The 16,693-nt window shown below is 37.5% G+C and overlaps 1 protein-coding gene across 1 annotated transcript in view; it reads right to left on the bottom strand.

Annotated features, from left to right (window-relative positions):
• Nucleotides 1-16,693, bottom strand: part of UTRN (utrophin) — a 556,038-nt gene that overhangs the window by 311,826 nt on the left and 227,519 nt on the right. The window contains 4 exon segments of the mRNA XM_070376815.1: nt 1,552-1,727; nt 2,924-3,074; nt 13,256-13,428; nt 14,302-14,490. Coding sequence (XP_070232916.1) covers nt 1,552-1,727; nt 2,924-3,074; nt 13,256-13,428; nt 14,302-14,490 — 689 coding nt within the window.

Here is a 16,693-nt window from a genome sequence, read left to right as displayed (position 1 = left end):
TGCCACATGGCAATCTCTCAGTCAAGACACACAAACTATGACTTGACTTTTACCAAACCACATGAAATAAAAGATGATGTTAGCTTATAAACAGTTGCCAGGTCTGCCCTGGTGGTCCAGCGGTAAAGAATCCACCTGCCAATGCAGGGAACATGAGTTCCATCCATTGCCCAGGAAGATCCCACATGCCATGGAGCAGCTAAGTACATGTGCCACAAATACTGAGCTCTCACTCTGAAGCCCACGAGCCACAAATACTGAAGCCCGTGTGTCCTTAGAGCCTGTGCTCCACAACAAGAGAAGCCACCACAATAAAAAGCCTGCACATTACGACTAGAGAGTAGCCCCTGCTTGCTGCAGCTAGAGAAAAGTTGGCCAAGGAACAACAAAGACCCAGCACAGCCAAAAATTTTAAATAAATAAACAAATAAAAAATTTTTCTAAAGTAGGCAAAAGCTCTTTTTGCAACAAGCATGTATTATTTTTACAATAAAAGAGAATAAACCTTTAAAAAGTAGCCACAAGCCAAATACTCAAAGTTCAATATTTTATGTTACGCTATAATACTGAACTTGATAAAGTATTAGATTGGCCTTGAACAAAACAATAGTTTATCACTAAAATAATATATCATCTACAGAGTTAAAATTATCAGAAAAAAATATCTCGGAGATTTTAAAACAAAACTACCATTAACTCACCCTCTCAAGGTGAAATGTATTAAGCAAAATAGGAATCATCCATTAAATCCTGAATGTCTCAAACATAATTTCAAATAAGGGTAAAGTAATACATGAAATAATATGTACAATGTTGAGTATTATATTCATTGGTCATCAAACATGTTTGCAACCAGAAGACACCCTAGTATTAATATGTGGGGCAATGCAACATAATCTGACATAAAAACACAATAATAAGTTATATTTACTATGTCATATAGATGAGGAACTGCATTATGTACACAGCACTGACGTAGAAAGACACAGGGCACCCTTAGACACCAGGAATTCCTCAGTGAGACAGATTCCTCATCAAGACCCAAAGACCCTGCCAGGAAGAGAGAGAGGGAGAAGCTTGCCCTGAAACCCCCTTCTTCAGCCAGAAATTCCAGAGTGTTCCTCCACCTACTTCAAATTCCTGTCACAAAGTCGCTGTGTCATAATAAACAGTGAGAAAAAAAGAGGAATGAAGATTTTTTGACATATCTGAGTAGAAAAGTTAGACTATGGTGGGCCTTTTAAACATAGAAAAACACAAAAATACAGAACGTGGACAGTAGAAGTCTTAAACGCCAACAAAACTCTTGTAATGTGAGAGCAAAAAGTGAAAATGTTAGTCACTCAGTCGTGTCTGACTCTGCAACCCCAAGGACTATAGCCCACCAGGATCCTTGGTCCATGGAATTCTCCAGGCAAGAATACTGGAGTAGCCATACCCTCCCCCTAGTATCAAATGATAGAAAGAACTTGGAACTCATCATCTTGTATCTCAAAAGGTTCTGCCCAAATACCCTCACCCCGTGCCCTTGAGTTATCACGGCTTAATCACCTTGGTCGCCGATCCTTCACTTCTGCAGCGATTGCACCCCAGCGTTGGTTTAAACCTGCTAGCTTGTCCTTCAAGAAGCTTCCATCTGTCGGGGAGAGTTTCTGTATAATCCCATCCCCCGTTCTGTTTAGTGCTGCAAAACTCGGCTGGTGGCTGCTGATCCCCTCCTCGAGTTCCTGTAACAGAGAACCACTCAAGATTAACTCCACTGCTAAATTAAACTGTTCTGAGGCAGTGAATCCATTTTCACGGAGTGGTGTCGATATAAGTGTTAGAGAAACAAAGCCCTGGAAAGATACTTTATGTATACGAAAAAGACATTTTTAACACTTTAATTACATTTCAATCAACAGATTAAATGAAATCTACTTTGAAATCTAACCCACTCTTATGAATGTCATCAGGCAAAATACACTGAAAGAGAACAGCCTAATAACATAAAATAAATAACAGCTTTTTATATTGACACATAAGCATCAATCATGCTTAATTAAAGTGAATTCCTTGTCCTCTAAACACGGGCTTGAAAGTGTCTCTTAAAAAACTGTTTAAACCCTCTACTCTCATATTTTATTATGTCCTACCATATGTAAGTAAATCTCAATGTGCATTTTATTGAGACATTGCTTCACTGGTCTGTAAATTTTTAAGCAATGGATTAAGAAAGGATATTTTAAAGTCAAATTTAAGTACTTCTCTACGACCCTAAAAATAAGAAAAATGTATTAACATATTGATGAGAAAATAAAAGCATTCTCTAACTCCTCATAAACCTTCTACATTAAATATATTTTTAAAAATTAATAAAAGAGAAAATATTCTCAACAAGGGTAAATTGAAATTTTAACCATGATTTCTAAAGTCCTATTACTGTCAGCAGAACTGATTTAGCTATTGTGTTGTATTTTCCCAAGACTGAATTAGACTTACATGAGCAGCTGCCCTGATATAACTCAAAAATAATTTACTTTTATAATAATGATCAATGATAAAAAGAAAAGTAAGATCTCTAAGTGTTTAACTATAGAAAATAAAGGTGAGGTATACAGATATCTTTTTGTCCTTGATAGAGTCTTGAGTATAAAATTTTATAAGTTCTGAATATAAAATTTTAAAAATAAAATTGTTTTCATATTTTTCACTAAAAAGTATTTTTATTTAAATTTCTTTAAATTCCTAATTTAAATTGAAAGACTTTTTTTCTTAGACTTTTAAAACTGAAAACTAGAACGGGAACAAAAATGACAAATTGTCTGTATACCCCTGAAAAATTAATACTGTAGGCCCCTCCTTTTACAACCTGTCTTAAATGGTGCATACTAAATAAGCCAAGTTTTCAGCACATCCCCAGCCTCTTACAGAAAGCACTCACCTGCTGATGTATCCTGGCCTTCTCTAAGTCCAGGCCACCATCCGGAGCAAAAGTACCAGCCAGTAACTCTTCAGCTTCTGTTATCCAGTGTGTGAGGTCATTAAGGTCACAGTGGAACTGTCTCCATTCCTCCACAGCCCTATCAAAATAACTAAGGGACAACAAACAAAATAGGTTTCCAAACTTCCCAGGACCGTCTAGAAGCGATTTTATAAGAAGGAAATTTAAATCTCATTTAAACCGAAAGCCTCAAAATGAGTGAATTCACAGCTCACTGCTCTGTAAGCCCAGTTTTCGTAATGGATTACTGTTAATGATTCCTCTTAGAGAAACATGCATCATACCAAGAGTCAAGCAATCTGCATATACCTCGCCCCTCACATTCATGCACACAGACACACACACATTAGGCAGCTTTCTAACTAAATAGAGAGGCATCTCTGGCTGCAAAAATCAAGATAGATTAGCTTTAGGCATGTTAATCCACCCAACTTTGAACACTTAACATTTCAGATATCATGAAATGCAAAATATGATTAATTACTTTATTCTCTTAGGAAAAAATTAGGGTATTTTATTTCCAAAACACTTAGTTCCCAGCTAGAACAAAACCTAAAGGCCAAAACACTTCAAAATTTCCTTGCAGTCTATTAACTCTGTGCTACAGACTGAATTGTGTACCCCACCAAAATCCATATGTTGAAGCCCTAACCCTTAACATGACTATATTTGGAGACAGGGTGTTTAGGGAGGTAATTAAGGTTAAATGAGATCATAAGTGTTACTTTCTCAGTCATGTCCAACTCTTTGTGACCCCGGGACTGTGGCCCAGCAGGCTCTTCTGGCCATGGGATTTCCCAGGCAAGAATACTGGAGTGGGTTGCCATTTGCTTCTCCAGGGGGGATCTTCCTGACCCAGGGATTGAACCCATATCTCCTGCATTGCAGGTGTATTCTTTACCATCTGAGCCACCAGGGAAGTCCAAATGAGGTCGTATCGGTCACTAATCCCATAGGACTGTTGGCCTAATTAGAGAAAGAGACATAAGAAATCTCTTTCTGTGTGTCTCTTTCTGTCTCTGCTACTGTCTGTCTGTCTGTCTCTCTCTCTGCAAGAGCACAGAGGAAAGACATGTAAGGACACAGCAAGAAGGTGGCCATCTGCAAGCCAGGAAGACAAGCCTCACCAGAAACTGAGCTCTGCTAGTACCTTGATCCTGGACTTGCAGCCTCCAGAACCGAGAGAAAATAAATATCTGTTGTTTAGGCCATCTGCAGTATCTTATTATGGCTGCGCTAGACTTAGCAGCAGCAGCAGCAGCAGCAGCAGCAGCAGCAGCAGTAGACTAATGTATACTCTGTGCGGTAACTAACCTGGTGTGTGTCACTGATCAGAACACAGCAAGATGGCAGAAGCTGCAAAGCTCAGGTTAGGCAATGAGACAAAGACTACTAAGACTTCTATTCAAACCTAACTCGTTAGAAATGAGACAAAGTCAGACTCCAGTGCTTGTCGTATCTGGAACAAAATAAAATAAATATGAGGTGGAAAAGCCTTCTTGGCTTGGGACCCTATGTCATTTCTCTCTACCTTTTTATTTAGAGTAGTGGTACCAGGAGAAGTTTAGAAGAGATCTCAGAAATTTTAGTGACAATACAAAATAGTCTGTAATAAAAAGGTAATAATAATATTTTAAAAAGCAATAAAATGGTCCCTAACATTGCTAACTGCTAAATAATGTTTATGTTTCCTTCTTCCATGAAAATCATTTTGAAAATTCAGTTAATATTTGCTGAGTGCCCACAAGGAAACAACATTCTATTGGGCATGTCAAAAATAAGAGCACTTCAAACAAAACATGATGAGAAGATATTAAGATAATCTTCACTATGATTTGTAAAAACATAGCAAACATAAATTCTGACTTCTGAGATGGTGCAGTGTGAATAGAAAATATTGCTAGAAAGGCTGTTCCAAAGATCTAAAGACTGAGAATAGAAATGTTAAACTTAGTAAAGATAATTACCATCAAAACAGAACATAAATTCCAAATAAATCTAAGCATCATACTTGCGGATTTTATATTTAAAAAAAAAATGACAGAGAGATCCATGTTCAGATGGGATACAAAGAACTATCTCATACTCTCTAATCCAGCCAGCTTATATGGGAGGCAGCAGGGAATTGTGAAGGACTATGGGCTTCCAGAAACTCACAGGACTCAAAGTATAAGTCTTACCCCATCTATGGTTTGTATTTGAAACAGAAGCATGTAAGTTTACTGTCTCTAATATTCCAACTTGATATATTCCCTCCCAAACACATCTTATTGCAAAGGAGGCATAAAGGAGTTCTCAAAGAAAGATATCTGATTATTTTCAAGGTATTTATCTTTTGCCACAGACCAATAATACTAAAAAAAAATTCATAGGCAAAACAGCATAGAGACCTCTTGTGGACAAATGGACTTGGTGGTCACCAGCTGTGATTATCACCTATAACGGAAACCAATGTAAGCACAGGGTATTTGCCACTGCTTTGACGTTCTACGAAAAGAACAGAATAGAAAGGAGTACTCAAGTATTGCCTATAAAACTAGACATACAGGAAAGGGGGGAAAAATAAACATTTTAGGATAGGTTACCAAGGTTGGAAAAGGAAAGCAAAACAAAAATTAGAGGTATGAATAAGAACGTAAAAACTAATGTATCCAAGTGCTGGGCCAAACCAAATAAGAGAGACAACCTCCCAGCAACTGAAATCTATTAAGCACAGAAAACAAAATAATAAAATAAAAACGTGGTAGAGAAGAACTTTCTAACATAAAAGAACACTGCTCTGTGCTCAATTAAAAAAATATCTAGGAAAAAACTATTTTTATAAGTTAAAATTTATAAGCTAAATTTTTTATAATCACAAAAATGGCATGAATATTGGCAATCAACATAATCCACAACATCCTTGAAATTCTGCCACATTAGCCAGATGCATATATGCAAATAGGGTAACTGAAAAAAGAAGAAACAAAATCATATATACAACTGATGTGCCATAAGAAAGGCTAAGAAAATAAATTTTATACCCATATACCAAGGTGTACACACACACAAACAAATATACACAGTGCAAAATATGCAGAAGTTACTATACATCAATTCTACAAAACGAAGAAAAAAAGGACAAAACTACCAAGTGATAGTCCTAGAGAGAAGAGACTAGAAGATTATTCGCTGAGTCGTGTCCGACTCTTTGCGACCCCGTGGAATGTGGCCCACCAGGCTCCACCATCCATGGGATTCTCCAGGCAAGAATACTGGAGTGGGTTGCCATTTCCTTCTCCAGGGGATCTTTCCGACCCAGGGATAGAACTCAGGTCTCCCACATTGCAGGCAGACGCTTATGTAGATAAATCTTCTGAAGACACAGAAAGGATCCAAATGAATGAAAGAATACATTTCAAATTGACGATTTTTTCTAAAATTGATTGAAATGACTAAAATTTTACTGGAAGAATAAATGTAGAAAAAGAGCATGAATTTTAATGTTAGAATAATTAGAGAAAACTTACTGTGATGGATTAAAAAAATTTATAATGCTTTAAAAATGAAAATGCTATGGTATTAGATTAAAATTGATGGTGTGATAAGGCAGAATTAGCGAAATTAAATAAATATAAAGTAGAAATTCCTTTAAGTTTATGATAAAGGAAGTATCACCAACGATAATGGAGAGCTGGATTATTCAGCAAAATGTATAGAGAAAATTGGCTGCTCATTTAAGAAAAATAAAGCAAAATAGAACAGATAAGTGTTTCTTAACTCAGGCTCCACAAAAAATGTCAGCTGGGAAGGGTTCAAGACATAGATATGCACGGCCTCTACTCTTGCTACTAAAGAGCTGGTGGTGTATACAGACATAGAAAACGGACTTGTGTTTGCCAAGAGGAAGGAGAGATAGTGGAGGGACACATTAAGAGTTTGGGATTAGCAGATGCACATTACTACACACAGAACAGATAATCAACAAGGTCCTACTTTATAAGGAACCATAGTGATCATGGCAAAGAATTTTTCAAAAGAGTTGGTGTATAGAAACACCAAATCTGTTCTGTGAAAAACAGCATGCGTGTTTTGATAGTTCAGTTCAGTTTAGTCGCTCAGTCGTGTCCAACTCTTTGCAACCCCGTTACTGTAGCAGCCCAGGCTTCCCTGTGCATCACCAAATCCCGGAGCTTGCTCAAACTCACGTCCATCCAGTCGGTGATGCCATCCAACCATCTCATCTTCTGTTGTCCCCTTCTCCTCCTCCCTTCAATCTTTCCCAGCATTGGGGTCTTTTCCAAGGAGTCAGTTCTTTGCACCAGGGAGCCAAAGTATTAGAGCTTCAGTTTCAGCATCAGTCCTTCCAATGAATCTCCAGTGTTGATTTCCTTTAGGATGGACTGGTTGGATCTCCTTGCAGTCCAAGGGACTCTCAAAAGTCTTCTCCAACACCACAGTTCAAAAGCATCAATTCTTCAGCACTCAGCCTTCTTTATATTCCAACTCTCACATCCATACATGACTACTGGAAAAACCATAGCTTTGACTAGACGGACATTTGTTGGCAAAGTAATGTCTCTGCTTTTTGATATGCTGTGTAGGTTGGTCATAAAGGAGGAAGTGTCTTTCAATTTCATGCCAGCAATCACCATTTGCAGTGAATTTTTGAGCCCAAGAAAATAACCTCTCTTACTGTTTCCATTGTTTCCCCATCTATTTGCCATGAACTGATGGGACCAGATGCCATGATCTTAGCTTTCTGAATGTTGAGTTTTACACCAACATTTTCACTCTCCTCTTTCACTTTCATCAAGAGGCTCTTTAGTTCTTCTTTGCTATCTGCCATATGGGTGGTGTCATCTGTGCATTTGAGGTTATTGATATTTCTCCCAGCAATCTTGATTCCACCTTGTGCTTCATCCAGCCTGGCATTTGACATGATGTACTCTGCATATAAGTTAAATAAGAAGGGTACAATATACAGCCCTGACATACTCTGATCTGGAATCAGTCTGCTGTTCCATGTTCAGTTGTAATGTTGTTTCTTGACCTTCATACAGATTTTTCAGGAGGCAGGTAAGGCGATCTGGTATTCCCATCTCTTTAAGAATTTTCCACAGTTTGTTGTGATCCACACAGTCAAAGGCTTTGGCATAGTCGATAAAGCAGAAGAAGATATTTTTCTGGAACTCTCTTGCCTTTTCAGTGATCCAACAGATGTTGGCAATTTGATCTCTGGTTCCTCTGCCTTTTTTAAATCCAGCTTGAACATCTGGAAGTTCTCCATTCATGTACTGTTAAAGTCTGGCTTGGAGAATTTTCAGCATTACTTTGCTAGCGTGTGAGATGAGTGCAATTGTGCGGTAGTTTGAGCATTCTTTGGCATTGCCTTTTTTGGGATTGGAATGAAAACTGACCTTTTCTAGTTCTGTGGCTATTTCTGTGTTTTCCAAATTTGCTGGCATACTGAGTGCAGCACTTTCACAGCATCATCTTTTAGGATTTGAAATAGCTCAACTGGAATTCCATCACCTCCACTAGGTTTGTTCTTAGTGATGCTTCCTGAGGCCCACTTGACTTCACATTCCAGGATGTCTGGCTATAGGTAAGTGATCACACCATCATGATTATCTGGTCATAAAGATCTCTTTTGTATAGTTCTGTGTATTCTTGTCACCTCTTCTTAATATCTCTGCTTCTGTTAGGTCTATATTGTTTTTGTCCTTTCTTGTACCCATCTTTGCATGAAATGTTCCCTTGGTATGTCTAATTTTCTTGAAGAGATCTCTAGTCTTTCCCATTCTGTTGTTTTCCTCTATTTCTTTGCATTGATCACTGAGGAAGGCTTTCTTACCTCTCCTTGCTATTCTTTGGCATTTTGCATTCAGATAGATATATCTTTTCTTTTCTCCTTTGCCTTTCAGTGTTTTTCTTTTCTCAGCTATTTGTAAGGCCTTCTCAGACAACCATTTTGCCTTTTTGCATTTCTTTTTCTTGGGGATGGTCATGATCACTGCCTCCTGTACAGTATCATGAACCTCTGCCCATAATTCTTCAGGGATTCTGTCTATCAGATCTAATCCCTTGAATCTGTTTGCCACTTCCACTGATTAATAGTAAGGAATTTGATTTAGGTCATACCTGAATGGTCTAGTGGTTTTCCCTACTTTCTTCAATTTAAGGCTGAATTTGGCAATAACGAGCTCATGATCTGAGCCGCAGTCAGCTCCCGGTCTTGTTTTTGCTGACTGAATAAAGCTTCTCCTTCTTTGGCTGCAAAGAATATAATCAGTCTGATTTTGGTATTAACCATCTGGTGATGTCCATGTGTAGAGTCTTCTCTTGTGTTCTTGGAAGGGGATGTTTGTTATGACCAGTGCATTCTCTTGGCAAAACTCTATAAGCCTTTGCCCTGCTTCATTTTGTACTCCAAGGCCAAACTTGCCTATTACTCCAGGTATCTCTTGACTTTCTACTTTTGCATTCTAGTCCCATATAGTGAAAAGGACATCTTTTTTGGGTGTTAGTTTAAGAAGTTCTTGTAGGTCTTCATAGAACTGTTCAACTTCAGCTTCTTCAGCATTACTGGCTGGGGCACAGACCTGGATTATTGTGATATTGAACCGTTTGCCTCGGAAACGAACACAGATCATTCTGTTGTTTTTGAGATTGCACCCAAGAATTGCATTTCAGACTCTTTTTTCTGACTATGAGGGCTACTCCATTTCTTCTAAGGGATTCTTGCTCACAGCAGTAGATATAATGGTCATCTGAGTTAAATTTGCCCTTTTCAGTCCATTTTAGTTCACTGATTCCTAAAATGTCAGTGTTCACTCTTGCCATCTCCTGTTTGACCACTTCCAGTTTGCCTTGATTCATGGACCTGACATTCCAGGATCCTACGCAATATTGTTCTTTACAGCTCTCCACAAGATGGTGGAGTAGAAGGATATGCACTCATCTTCTTCTGAGAGAACTCCAAAATTACAACTCACTGCTGAACAATCATCAATAGGAGAATGTTGGATCCCACCAAAAAAAGATACCCCACAACCAAGGGTAAAGGAGAAGCCCCAGCAAGACGGTAGGAGGGGCAAAATCATGTTTAGAATCAAACCCCATACCCACCAGAGATTCTTGAAGGGCTCAAACAAAACTTGTGCACACCAGGAGACCCCACAGAGACTGAGCCAGACCTGCCTTTGAGTGTCTGAGTGTCTCCTGTGGAGGTACAGGTCAGCAGTGGCCTGCTGCAGGGGTTGGGGCTCTGGGTGCAGCAGACCTGGGTGTGGCATAAGCCCTCTTGGAGAAGGTCACCATTAATCCCACCAGAGAGCCACCAGAATTTACATAGGACTGGGGAAACAGATTCTTGGAAGGCACAAACAAAATCTTGTGCACAGCAGGATCCAGGAAAAAGGAGCAGTGACCTCACAAGAGACTGACCTATACTTGCCCATGAGTGTCCAGGAGTCTCCGGCGGAGGCATAGGTCGGTGGTGGCCTGCTGCAGGGTCGGGGGCACTGAGTGTGGCAGTGTGTGCACTGGACCTTTTGAAGGAGGTCGCCGTTATCTTCATTACCTCCACCATAGTTTGGTCTCAGGTCAAACAACAGGGAGGGATCACAGCCTTGACCATCAATAGCAAATTGGATTAAAGATTTACTAAGCATGGCCCCACCCATCAGAACAAGACCCAGTTTCCCCCACAGTCAGTCTCTCGCATCAGGAAGCTTCCATAGGCCTCTTATCCTTATCCCTCAGAGGGCAGACAAAATGAAAACCACAATCACAGAAAACTAATCAAACTGATCACATGGACCACAGCCTTGTCTAACTCAATGAAACTATGAGACATGCCATGTAGGGCAACCCAACAAGACAAACCATGGTGAGAGTTCTGACAAAATGTGGTCCACTGGAAAAGGGAATGGCAGACCAATTCTTGCCTCGAGAACCCCATGAACAGTATGAAAAGGCAAAAACATATGACACTGAAAGATGAACTCCCCAGGTCATTAGGTGCCCAATACGCCACTGGAGAAGAGTATAGAAATAACTCCAGAAAGAATGAAGAGATGGAGCCAAAGCAGAAACAATGCCCAGTTGTGGATGTGACTGGTGATGGAAGTTTTGATAGGGATTATATTGAATCTGTAGTTTGCCATGATTAGCACATACACTTTAACAATATTAACTCTTCCAATCCATGAGCACAATATATCTTTCCATTTATTTGTACATACACTTTAACAATATTAACTCTTCTAATCCATGAGCACAATATATCTTTCCATTTATTTGTTGTCTTCAGTTTCTTTTATTAGTGTCATATAGTTTCCAGAGTACAAGTCTTTCACCTCCTTGGTTAAATTTATACTTGGGTCTTCTATTCACTTTGATGCATTTGTAAATAGGATTTTTTTCTTAAAGTTCTCTTCCTGAGAGTTTGTTATTAGTGTATAGAAATGCAACAGATTTCTGGATGTTAATTTTGTATCCTGCAATGTTACTATATTTATTAGTTCTAGTAGTTTTAGATGGAGTTTTTAGAATTTTCCATATATAGTATCAATCTCTTCAGTAAGCAGTGTTGAGGAAACTGGACAGCTACATGTTAAAAAAAAAAGAAACTCGACCATTTTCTCACACTATATTCAAAAGTAAACTCAAAATGGATTAAAGACAAGTATAAGACCTGAAGCCAGCCATAAAGCTCCTAGAAGAAAATATAAGCAATATGCTTTTTGACTTAGGTCTTAGCAGTATTTGGGGGGATGTGTCTACTCAGACAAGGACCACAAAAGCAAACCATACAAAGGGACTACGTCAAACTAAAAAGCTCTTGCACAGCAAAGGAAGCTGTCAACAAAATGAAAGGGCAACCTGCCACCTAAGAAGAAGTTACTTGCAAATGACGTCTGACAAGGGGTTCATACCCAAAACATGTAAAAAACTCACACAACTCAATATCAAAAAATCAAACAATCCAATTAAAAAATGGGCAGAGGCTGAAGAGACATTTCTCCATATAACATATATGAAAGGCCAACAGGTTCACTAAAAGATGCCCAACTAGTGTCATTAGGAAAATGCAAATTAAAACCACAGTGAAATATCACCTCCCACCTGTTAGAAAGACCATCATCAAAAAGGCAAGAAACAGCAAGTGCTAGTTTGGATGTGGAGAAAAGAGAATCCTTGTCCACTAGTGGTAGGAATGTAAATTTGTACAATCACTAAGGAAAACAGTAAAGAGGATCCTCAAAAAGTTAAAAATATAACTACTCTACAATCCAGCAATTTCACCTCTGAGAATACATCCAAAGAAAATGAAAACTAACTTGAAAAGATATCTGCACCTTCATGTTCATAATAGCTTACAATAGCCAAGATATAGAAGCAACTTAAATATACATCAACACACGAATGGATAAAGAAGAGTGTGTGTGTGTATATATATACACAAATATGTATATGTATATGCATATATATATATATGCACTTAGCTGTAGAAAGAATGAAACCCTGTCATTAGCAACAACATGGATAAACCAAAAGGGTATATGCTAAGTGAAATAGGTCAGAGAAAGACAAATACTATATGTTTTTACTTATATGTAGAATATAAAAACAAAAGAAACAAATATAACAAAACAGAAAAAGACACACAGATACAGAGAACAAACTAGTTATCACCAGAGGAGAAAAGGGTAAGTGGAATGAGTGACACAGGCAAGGAAGGATTAAGGGGAACAAACTACTGGTATAAAATAAACATGTTACAGAGATTTAACACACAGCACAGGAGATCAGTCCTGGGTGTTCATTGGAAGGACTGATGCTAAAGCTGAAACTCCAGTACTTTGGCCACCTCATGCAAAGAGTTGACTCATTGGAAAAGACCCTGATGCTGGGAGGGATTGGGGGCAGGAGGAGAAGGGGACGACAGAGGATAAGATGGCTGGATGGAATCACCAAGTCGATGGACGTAAGTTTGGGTAAACTCTGGGAGTTGGTGATGGACAGGGAGACCTGGTGTGCTGCGATTCATGGGGTTGCAAAGAGTCGGACATGACTGAGTGACTGAACTGAACTGAAATGAACAGGGAATATAGTCTATAATATTGTAATAATTTGTATCTTACATAATATGTAAAAATATTGAATCACCATGTTGTTCACCTGAAACATATAATATTGTAACTCAACTATGCTTCAATAAAAATAAAGTACATATGAATTTACAGGTCTTTTAAACAATTAAATATTATTTTAATTTGCACATACCCTTTACGATCATTGTACATTCTATTAATTCTATCCCATTTTGCATTCAACTGAGTAAGTGTATCCCTAATCTGAATGGCTTCAGGTCCAGAAGCTTCGAGGATAACATCCGGTTGTTTTTCATGAATGACTGCAATCTGCTCTCCGAGTTTGTCCAATTGATCTTTGATATTCTACAAAGATATTTTCATAAATTAACAAAAGCCAGCAAAGAGATATAAGAATGGAATCACAAGAGACTAAAAATTTATATTGAACAAGTTACTTAAAAATAATGAGACATAATTTCTGCTCATCAAAACTGGAAACTTTAAAAAAAAAATAATATCCAGTACAGGCCAATGCATGAGGTATGCTACATAATATTCTAACAGCAGGGAAAAACATCTTGTGATGTTCAAAGTGGCATTTGTACAGGACATAAAAAGCTTTAATAATATTCTGTAAAGGTAATGAAGTGTTTTAAAGCTAGAAATTACATATACTTTCAAACATCTAATAATGCTAATTTAAATGACAAAACTGAGTTACCAGATAAACCTATCAACTCTATCAGCGTTTATTATGACATGATACAAAAATGCAATCAAAATATGAGTCTTGATGATATCAAATAGTTTTTGCAAATTACCTGAAAACTTTCAGACCCCTATTTAACTTACAATCAACATGACATTCCATTTCCAACCACTAGACAATCAAATTGTTCGTTCTAGGTGGTAAGATAAATGCTGACATTTTACATCAAATGACAATCAAGTTTCCAGTACAGGAATATAATTTGTACATGTGTTTGATTTTAAAATATCTCTGATGTTGCCAAAAAAAACTGTGTAAATTTAAAAATCGATACCAACTATTAATAAATTAAAATTTTTGACAGCATTTCATTGGCAGTATAGGAAAAGTTTGTTTTTCATACATATTATTGATTCCTTGGCACAAATGTAAAAGGCTAAAGACCATTTAAGTAGGCACAGTGACAAATTCCTTGCTTTATTTCTATGTTAACTGCAGGTATTCAAATGTACTCCCTGGATATTTACCTTCAGAGAATCTTCCTGAAACGAGAATTCTTCATAGACAACAGAGCTTAGCTCTGGAGCATTAAGTGATAATTCAACATCATCCATGGAAAATAAAACTTTGTTAATTTCAACCAGATAATCTGTGGGAAGGGGTGGTGATCTAATTCCAGAACCGAGCTGACTTGTTCTCTGTTGAATAGGGACTGCCTGTATAGACATCAATAATAGCAATACACATCTCTTAGAATATCCCCACAATGAACAGCAGTAAATAAAAAACTTTTTTAAAAATCAACATTATTTTGTGGAGAAATTCAATACCATAAACAGAAATTTTAAAACTTGCTTTAATTTTTTAAAAGTTTCCCTGCACTGCTATGGAAACCATTAATAATCTCTCCATAGCCTGCTGTTAAAAGGCTTAAATAAGCTGTTAATGCTTGAAAGGTTTTTCTTTAAGACTTACACCACTAAACTCATTTAGAAAATAGGAAAGCATAACGACTCCTTTCCAAAGTTATTGAAGAAATGAGAATATGCTGCAAATCATGAAATTCTGTATGAAATAAAAATTTTAATACCATTGTTATTATTAATAATAATAATACCATTATTATTACACTCCTTTTTTTTTTTTAATTTCACAATTAGATTAATCACTTCTGGGCCTTGCTGGTGAAAAAGTAAATAAGGGTGAAACATGTATTTGTAACATAAATTGAAAATGCAATGGGACGTTTAATTAAAATAATATCCAGGCAATTCAGTATATAATCTTAATCTTTGAGAACAATAAAACACAATATGAATGCCCTACATAAGACGATAGGTCCTACCATGCTAAATCCAGACAGGTTCTAACTTAGGTGGACAATTATTTATACTGGTGTAGTATTTTCTGTATCCTCTAATCAGAGCTTTCTAAACAGTAAAGTGCTCTCAGGGATACGCCATTAGTCCGTGGGTTCAAGTCCTTTACTCTTTGACAGCTACTATTTAATAATTGCTGTCTACTGCTTGCCAATGGTCAAAGAGCATCTGACTCATGAATTAGGGTAGTTTCCTTGACACTTTCATCAGATTTCTACATTGAACTTCTGAAAAATGGTCCTCCTCTGAAAACTCAAAGATGACACTGAAAAGGCTTTCCTGGTGGCTCAGTGGTAAAGAATCCGCCTGCCAATGCAGGAAACACGAGTTTGATCCCTAATCCAGGAAAATCCCACATGCTATGGAGCTGCTAAGCTCGAGTGCCACAGCTGCTGAACCTGTGCTCTAAAGCCTGAAGTTGCAACTACTGAGCCCATGTGCCGAAACTACCGAAGCTTGTGCGCTACAGAGCCTGTGCTCTGCAACAAGAGAAACCATTGCAATGAGAAACCCACACACCATAACTAGAGAAAAAGGATGTGCAGCAAAAAAGACCCAGTACTACCCAAAATAAATAAAAAATAAATAAATAATTTTTTAAAAAAGATGACAGTGAAAACGGTCATAACTGAAAATGGTTACAATTCCTAAATGAGACCTAAAACCAAGATTAAAAACAGTGAGTGATTAGGATGGTGTTGACTCTTGCAGTCTGCATTTATCTGTCTCCTACAATCTGATAAACTACGACTTCCACCAGTTGATAGGCAGTCCTGGATAGCCAGGTGAAAAGCAAGTCCACTGATTTCTTAACTGTATCCACAGGTTTGTTTCTACCTGACACTAATATTAATTTTTATTAGACTAATGCCACACATTAAAATTTCACTCAGAAAACATGTCTAGGTATTTACTTGTATGTCTAAGAAGGCAAACTATACATTTTAAGTAAATATAAAAGAAGGCTGAAAAAAAAAATTGTGTATACTCAGGAACCAATTTTAATAAAAAGATGTGAAATATTTCTTAATAATATCTTTTTTCATATTTTAATTTTAAACAGGCCAATTTTTTGGCACATCATAAAAGGAAACTCAGTTGTTCCTCTTCTTAACTTTAAGGAAAAAGAAAAAAGATACAAAGAAAGTACTTAACAGGTTGAGTAATCACAGCAAAGGAGTGAAAAAACTGGGACCTGTTCTCCTACTTGGCTTTCGCATCTATCAACCAGTGTCTTGTTCAGAGAGCCTCTGTTTTTTCAAGACCAAAAATTACTCCAGGCCTCCAGCTATATTTGATCTGTGCTTGTAGGACATTCAACTTTATAGTATTTTCCTCATTAGCATCACTAAACATCCTACGCCAGATTGTCTTTTTCAATCTGCAATGTTGGATGACTGGTGAGAGTCACTTGTATGCCTTAACAACCACTACAAGGCGAGGAATTCTGTGCTGTTTCTTCAGTTATACAACAGATTGTGATTCTGCAAGGTCACATGTATCCGAGTCAAGGTGAACTAGGCAGGTCAGTCGGTATTTG

Source organism: Bos mutus, chromosome 9 (assembly GCF_027580195.1).
Source record: "Bos mutus isolate GX-2022 chromosome 9, NWIPB_WYAK_1.1, whole genome shotgun sequence".
NCBI classification, from domain to species: Eukaryota; Metazoa; Chordata; class Mammalia; order Artiodactyla; family Bovidae; genus Bos; species Bos mutus.
This window is presented reverse-complemented; position numbering and strand designations above follow the sequence as displayed.